The sequence below is a fragment of the Primulina eburnea genome, chromosome 15 (genome assembly GCF_022965805.1).
Source record: "Primulina eburnea isolate SZY01 chromosome 15, ASM2296580v1, whole genome shotgun sequence".
Classification (NCBI taxonomy): Eukaryota; Viridiplantae; Streptophyta; class Magnoliopsida; order Lamiales; family Gesneriaceae; genus Primulina; species Primulina eburnea.
In genome coordinates this window covers 15392836-15401650 of record NC_133115.1, presented here as the reverse complement: position 1 = coordinate 15401650, position 8815 = coordinate 15392836, and the positions used below count along the sequence as shown (strand labels likewise).

The 8815-nt window shown below is 37.5% G+C and overlaps 1 protein-coding gene across 1 annotated transcript; it reads left to right on the top strand.

Annotated features, from left to right (window-relative positions):
- Window positions 1–1726: 1726 nt before the first annotated feature.
- Window positions 1727–7751, top strand: LOC140813619 (acetate--CoA ligase CCL3-like). Its single transcript, XM_073172210.1, is given in 4 exon segments — window positions 1727–1998; window positions 5363–5857; window positions 5859–5951; window positions 6726–7751. Coding segments are annotated over 4 exon segments (1701 nt in total). The 5' UTR covers window positions 1727–1782; the 3' UTR covers window positions 7623–7751.
- Window positions 7752–8815: the final 1064 nt, after the last annotated feature.

Here is an 8815-nt window from a genome sequence, read left to right as displayed (position 1 = left end):
AGTCAATACGAGTCAGAACCGGGAGGTACATCTAAGTTTAAAAAACGAATCGAGGAAATTATCGAAAACCTAAATTTTATGCCTAAGAAATATTTAAGGGAGTGCTTTAAGGTAATAGGTTAAGGTTGGAATAGTTTGGGACGTCGGGTTGAGGTTTAGGGATAATAATGGGAAATTATAAGTCTAGGGGTAAAACAGTCATTTACACCTGAAAAATGGTAGACGCCCTGGCAGTGCCCTGAATGTTGTAATATATGTTGAAATATTTATTTTAAATGTTAATGAAATTATATGATGAAAGATTGATGCTAAAAGACATGTTGCATGTTTGGTTTAAAACAAAAATTATTTATATATACATGAATTTTTATAAGTGATTTATATATATACGATATGATTGGAGATCTCGTCAGAGAAAAGGTCTCAGAGCGAGCCCGTTTACTGGAGATGGCCCCAGAGAGAACTCGACGATCGTATTTCCATCGACATGATTTGATGATATGATAGTCCAAGGCTCAGTTGACGGGTGAGAGTGTCACTGATGTCCCCGCCGCCCAGTACTGTTGTTATATGTAGATAGATCCATCGACCTTCAGCTGATACGAAAGTCACAATTAACTATCCAAATTCAATAAAAAGAAAACGTATACGTATATGATGAAAAAAAATTGTTTAAGTTTATGCATGTTCATAAAAAGCTATTTTAAGTAAAAGTATTTTCACTGTTGCATGTGATTGTATATGTATTACTTGTTATCATGGTTAAGGTTTGCTGAATCAATAGACTCACTAAGTGTGATCGATGTAGATGATCATGATGTTGATGTTAATGGAGGCCTTGATGGTTGATCTTGCTGGACTGGAGGTGCACACAACCTGAGGATCAGCGTTAGTTTTCCGCAATTGACTTACGTTTATTGTTTACCTTTATGACTTATACTAATGATTTACGTACTTTTAAGGTTTTATGACTTATGATGATTTTGAGAGTATGTTAGCGTTAATCTAGTTTTGAAATTGTCAAAGTTAGGTTGGTTGACAATTTACGGTTTTGATGCTTTGAATTTTTTTTTTTCGTTTTTTGATTTTCCAAATAATAGTTGGTTGATTTATTATAAATGATACAAAGATATTTTAAAAATATACTTATATATATATATGGTTTCAGCCGATGAGATGGAAGGAAAAAAAATTCTAATATATTTTTTTAAAAAAAGGAGCAGTGAATGTTTTAAAATCATCCAAAACAAAGTCATGGAAGCACACAATTGTAAACATTAAATGCAAAAACTATAAAAATGAGGATCGATAAATGTGAAGAAAACCACAACACGAGAAACCACTCCACAACTAATGTAAGAAAAACAAACAAGAAGTCAAAACAAAAAATTCATGAATCAAACTAGAATAAAGATATGCATACATATTCGGAATACGTTGCGTTTTAGTATTTTTAGTTATATTAGATTTTTTCATTAGATAATCACATTAATTTTATTTATGGACAATTTAATTTTGTTTATATTTATAACAAAAAATAATAATAACTCATAAACAAAATTTTTATGAGACGATCAATTTTATAAAATATTATAAAATAAATTTTTTATTTCGATCACTCGAGAAAAATAATCGTCGGGAGATTTGGTTCATTGGTTATTATCGCTTCATTATATATTCTTTTCTAATCTTATCATGATTTTTAATTTAAGAAAAATCATTCATGCGCTGAGCTTACAAATAAGTTCACAAGACTACACGTAACTCTCTCATACACGCGCTATGGCGGAGGACAGAGATATTGACCATCTCCCGAAGAACTCCGCCAACTACACGGCGTTGACGCCCCTCGGATTCCTCGAGCGCGCCGCGCTGGTGCACCCCACCCGGAAGTCCTTGATCCATGGCTCCATCGACTACACGTGGCTCCAGACTTACCGCCGCTGTCGTCAGCTGGCTTCTGCGCTTACTAAGCGCTCCGTCACATTTGGAAGCACCGTAAGTCACCTTCCATTTCTAATTTTCCATCGATTTAATCGTCTGCGGATTTATCCTCTTCAAACGATTAATGTGTTTTTTCCTCGAGATTTCGCCATCAATTTGGCATTAAAAATTGGATGATTATAATCATTCTTTTTCTTTTTAAATTCTGATTGATTCGTCTATGATGAACACGAACATAGTGCGAATAATGCATGCGTAATGTTCATTTATTAAATCTTCAATTTCCGCATATTAGGGAGGGCCTGGGTGTAAACGTGCTGGGGGTCCAGATCTACGCTGCCTTTGTTGTGTACCGTTGAATCGTTGACTAGATTATAGTATTAATTTGATGAAAGCATTATTTTACTGCAGGAGACTGAAGGATGTTATTATACATGTCATATGTCATTTAATAAGATAGTAAGACAAATTAATCCAAATAATTTGGCAATTTCCTTTTATAATAAGAGTTTAGTATTTTATAACATTAAAAACCATCTTGTTGTTATATATAAAAAATGTCTTATTATTAAAATGATCTATCGTATATCTCCCGTGCAACTGTATGACGGATCTATATCCATGAAAGGGTCGATCCAGTTCATATTTATAGTGAAAAGTAATACTTTGACATAAAAATTGATAGTTTTCGACATAAAAAATATAGTTTTCACTAGAATCAACATAGATTACACACAATTTCCGTGAAATTAGCAAAAAATGATACTTTTGTGATAAAAATCATACGTTGGACATTAAAAGAAATATTTTTCATCTGGACGGTCAGATCGGGTCGGAGATCAGTCTCACAGTAGTTTTTGTGATTATTCTATAGAAGCCTTAAGATACCTTAAATGCTCTGTTTGGATAAATTATTTTCATTTTCTTTAAAGGTAACCACAAAATCTCTTTTATATTTTTACAAGTTCTTGTCTTGGTAATCCATTTTTATAAGGATTTTTTTTAACATGAACGGTAAAAAGTTGTTTATATCAGATATCAATTTGTCCCAAATGTTATAACAACTAGTGACAAAAAACAGCGAATAAATAACTTAAATAAAAATAACTCAGAGATAATTATGTACAAGTATAAATACTTGTGTGAAGCCGTGGGGTAAAATAATCAATAGAAAAACAGATTGAGTTTACAAAACCAACACTAGTGATTGTAAAAAACTACCTTCCCTGACAAGTTAAGGAATCAAATTGCATTCTAAAAACAACAATAAAATAATAAAATAATCATAGAATGAAAAAGCTATTTGCCAAAAAATGGAACAACAAAACAAAATCTTTAATATTTATAAGTGTTGTCTTCAGATGTCTCCAACAACTACGGCAACACAGCTATAATTAACCATATTCTTCAAACGATGGCGTTCTAAGATTTAATTCTTCTCTTTGTGAGTATTTATCTCTTTCTCTACGCTATTTCGCTTACGTGTGGCATATGATCCCACAATTGTTACTTGTTAAAAGCGGTTGCCTCGGTCGCTTAAGCGCAAAGCGATGCGAGGTGACCGTCATGCGTTTCGGGACACTCTGAAGCGCATCAGGTGGATGAAGCGCACGCTTATGTGTGCTCTGCTTGGGGGCGTTGGTCGATCGTTTGTGCACTTCATAGAAGCCGCACAATTTTTTTTTAAGTTTGCCCAAGTCCAGCGTTTTTAAGTCTGCCCCCATCATCCAAATTTAAGACCAGCCCATCTGCAGACTTGAAATCTCTCAACAGTCCACCCTCACTGCATTGCCTCTGCCTACTGCCTCTGCATCTGCTCTGTGGTAAAACATGAATACAATAATTTAATGAAAAAGTTTAATCTATTATAAAATAAAATTAATAATATTCTTAAAAAAGTTGTGTTAATTTTTTTAAAAAAATGTTGTTGAGGACAAATTTTCGTTGTCTACAACCATCTAAGTTTCTTGCTCGCCTGTTTATATGGGGCATTACTTTAAATTAAGGCAGTCATTTCTCTATTGAGGTGGTGTCAATGCTTGAGTTGTTTTTAGCATCCACATTTTTTGTAATAAAAAATAAACCAGACATGTTCATTCAAGTGGTAAGAAGCTTGAGTCCCTTTCTTTAGCAAGATCATTGCTTTGAGTCTTGCGATCGGAGAAGGCAGATGTTGGAAGAGCTACCCCAAGTTTGATTGATCCAACTTAACCTCAGATTTGTCTAGACCTCATGAAGCTTTTGGAAGCAGGTGTTAAGTACACTTGTGGCCTATTGGTGTCGATCAACTTAACCATAGAGAGTTGAGGTGATTATAGGACATATATGGGGCTATATTAATCTGAATCTAGAGAAACTAAAGGTGTCAAAAAGGGCTAAGCCCATTGGGCCAGGCGGGCCCGCCTAATGGTGGGTTGCCGGCCGTCCGCCAAATTACTCATAAAATTGGTGGGTTGCAGGCCGTCTTGCCCCAACCCGCCCCGCTAGCCCATTTTGACATATATAAAAGAAACTATGGATCAAGTACTTGAGGCATTTAAAGCAATCAATGGGAGAAAAAAAAATGGTCGACTGGTTTGCTTTGCAATGAGGCAATTAATTTAGTAAACCTTGTGTTTGAAGTTCAAGTTGAATGAGCGCCTGGTTGTATGAAAAATAAATTTAATATGACGGAGAAGATGAATATGTGAGAAAATGAGGTAGTTAAGTGCCCAAACCATCGTATATTAGATGGAAAGTGAAGAAGAAAATGCCATGATAGACAATCTTTTATGATAGAACAAAAATTAATTTACGAGACAGGAAAGTGCCAAAAGACATTTTTATCAAGACAAGGGAAATTTACCCCCAAAATTTATATGTTAAGACTTAAGATTAGAAATGCCAATCTGGCTTTAGCAATCTAAAATCTGATTGGAATCAGTTATTTACGCCTCTAAGTTTGTACGTGGGCATTATCGTGTAAATTATTATTCATGAATCTAGCTTATGACATTGGCATCTTTTATTTGATTTCGGATTAAGATAGGGTGTGAGAAAGGGACAATGAAAAGTTAGGATATATCTTGTCTGAGATATTGGAGGACTTCGACACATAGAGTGGCAGAGTGGGGGAATGATTTGAACTAATTTTTTATAGATCTATTATTTTTTAACTTATTAGCCAAGAATGATGAACAATTATTGAACTTATTGATGACCATGAGAAAATGCTCAAGAAACTCGACAACAATAGAATTTTATTATTTTTTGAAAAACAGGAATTCAAAATCTATGCAAGTGCTCTTATTTTCCACTTCGTTTGGTGTTCTATGTAACACAATCTCAAATGACCTTATGTTGAAGTGTAAAATGTACTTGTCTTAATCCTTAATGTTGTCCATTTTTCGCCGAATGCTTTTCTTTTTCATAATGACAGGTTGCCGTGATTGCACCAAACATTCCAGCCATGTACGAAGCTCATTTTGGAGTTCCAATGTCCGGAGCGGTGCTAAATGCTGTCAATATCCGTCTAAATCCACAGACTGTCGCCTTTCTGTTGGGACATTCACAAGCTGCGATTATAATGGTGGACCAAGAATTTTATCATTTGGCTGAGGAAGCCTTGCAAATTATAGCTAGTGAGAGCAAAGGCAAATACAAACCACCGATCATCGTTATTGCTGATAAAAGCTGCGATCAAAAGTCACTCGAATATGCATTGAGAAGAGGTGCAATTGAATATGAGAAATTCTTGGAAACTGGTGACCCTGAGTTTGCATGGAAACCCCCAAAGGACGAGTGGCAAAGCATTGCATTAGGTTATACCTCCGGTACAACAGCAAGTCCCAAGGGGGTGGTGCTGCACCATCGAGGTGCGTATCTCATGTCTCTGAGTAATGCTATAGTTTGGGGGATGAAAGAAGGTGCGGTTTTACCTTTGGACTTTACCTATGTTCCATTGTAATGGTTGGTGTTTCACCTGGAGCCTCGCAGCACTTTTTGGTACAAATGTGTGCCTCAGGCAGGTATTCTCAGACATTTCGGTTTTGGTGTTCCCTGCCTTCCTAAATCTGAATCTTAGCTCCATGGCCGTACATTAATTTAATTTTATTGAAAATGGAAGTGATTTTCTTAAAAAAAATCGATATTAAATTGGATTTTTAAAATTCTAAAAATGCTTAAAAAGATTGAATCAATTTACCAAAATTATACGCAATGTATGGTTTTAGTTTTAGCGTATTTGGAAAAAGTTTTCGAGAATGCTTTCGAGAAATGTTTAGGGAGATGAAAAAGGTTTGTTTGGTATTAGACTGTTTTGATCATTAATGTTTTATTTTTTTGGATAATCATTATTAAATTATGGTTGAATTTTTAATTGTTTGGATGATGATAGGATTTATGATATTTTAAAATCTGAAAATGTAATATGTTTTATAAAGTTATGTAATAATTCAATAGGTTTGGGAAGCTTTTGTATGATTGTGTTGAAGAGTCCAGAATTGAAAAAAGAAAATGTGTGGGGAAAGATTGAGAATGAGGTGGTACTACTTCATTTTATTTTTTGGTAAGGAGAAACGACTTTTTGGGATGAAAGACAAACATTGCAATGATTTGGGGAATTTTAACTTGCCTTCTCCTCGAAGATCGAATGAAGCATTTTAAACTTTCTTATTGATTCTGCCTTGTCTTTTGAAAACAAGAAGCATTTTAAAATGCAGGGGAAGAACTGATTTTTATAGTTTGGTGCTTAGGTGTCCAAACTCAGGCTTCAATTGATATTGGGCTCTGTGTCTCTTTAGGTCACAGCTAAGGGTGTGTATGCGGCTATTGCTAATCTTGGTGTGACACATTTTTGTGCTGCTCCAGTGGTTCTGAATACCATAGTGAACGCCCCCAAAGACGAGGCCATTCTTCCCCTCCCTCGTGTTGTCCATGTGATGACAGCAGGTGCTGCCCCACCCCCTGCCGTTCTCTTTGCAATGTCACAACAAGGCTTTCGAGTCACGCACACTTACGGGCTTTCTGAAACTTTCGGTCCCTCTACCATATGTGCATGGAAACCTGAGTGGGATTCCCTACCACCTGATGCTCAAGCTCGTATGAATTCACGGCAAGGCATTAGATATGTTGCCCTGGAGGGATTGGATGTTGTAAGTACTCAAGATATGAAACCGGTCCCTGCTGATGGAACCACAATCGGTGAAATCGTGTTCAGGGGAAATGTTGTAATGAAGGGCTATCTAAAGAACCCAAACGTCAACAAAGAGGCCTTTGCCGGTGGTTGGTTCCATTCAGGTGATCTCGGTGTGAAGCATTCAGATGGTTACATAGAAATCAAAGACAGATCAAAGGATATCATTATCTCAGGAGGCGAAAATATAAGCAGTGTTGAGGTGGAGAATATCCTATACCAGCATCCATCCATACTCGAAGTTTCGGTGGTGGCTAGGCCTGATGAGCAATGGGGGGAGTCCCCTTGTGCATTCGTGACGTTAAAGCAAGGGATTGACGAGTCTGACCAGCAAAGACTGGCCGGAGATATAATGAAGTTTTGTCGTTCCAAAATGCCTGCGTACTGGGTTCCAAAATCAGTAGTTTTTGGACAGTTGCCAAAGACTGCGACCGGGAAAATACAGAAGCATCTGTTGAGGGCGAAGGCGAAGGAGATGGGACCAGTGCAGAAGAGTCGGATGTGATGCCACCATACTCAAATTGTATCTCTACCATAGTTGGTGTATGTTATACTGGCGTCTGCAAAAGTCGAATAATCTCCCTTTGGATTCAGTGATAATTTATACTACTACATGTTTCCATGTTGATTTTAAGGCTGAAAATTTCCTTGCGTCTTAAGATAACTGTCAGCACACCATCTCAGAGAAATCAGTTTTCTTGATATACCAAAGAGCAGGGATGGCTACATACTCGGGAATTTTAATGAAACCAGTCCAAGATATAATTGTAGAACTCGATTTTTTCTTTAAACTAGCTTTCGGCAAACTCAGCCTTTTGACAACTCAACACGTTAATGACAACTGCCGGCTTTGGGTCGGGTTCGCTGGCACAAAGACCCGATCCGTTAAGATTTTTTGGCGGATCCATATCCGTCTCTCCATCTCCACTGTTTAACATGCTCATCCTATAAGTCTTCTCCGATAATTATATTTATAACAATTTATGAGATCTTTAATTTTTAAGTAAACTTTATGTTTAAAATTTATGATACCCCATGGATGAGCCCATCAAGATCTGGCCCAAACCCCCGGCCCATATCTAAGGCCCACAGGTGAAGGGCCCATGTCAAGCTCAGGTATTCTTCTATAAATACCAGGTTTGAGCGTATGATATTTCATTCACTATATTGCTTTCAGCAGCACCCTTAGCTGCTCCCCCCATATATCCTCAGTCTCTGACTTGAGCGTCGGAGGGGCTACGCCAGGACACCCTCCTGGCCCCCTCCTAACGGTCTTATTTGTGATTTCAGGCTCAGGGTAATTTTGAAGCCCGTGTCTGGATTAGTGACGCTTGCGTGGATCGGACCCTGAATTTCCCGTGAGTATCACTTGGCGCCGTCTGTGGGAAGATCTGAGTTGAGACGTAGAGATGGTAGGGAGGCGAGGGAGTAGAAGAGTTAACTCAGCGTCATCGTGTCCTCAGAGGGGACCCGAACAGTCTCATGCTGAGGCGAGGCAGGAGCAACCGCATCTTGAGACGAGACATGAACAACCTCGTCAAGAGACCAGAACTGAGCAGCCCAATCACGAGACGAGGGTCGAGCAAACCCGTCCCAATGAGAATGTGGGAAACTTGACCCTGGAACAGCTGGGCCAATTTATCACCCGAACTGTGAATGAGGCCATGAAGCGGAATCAAGAATCTATATTTGCAGAGG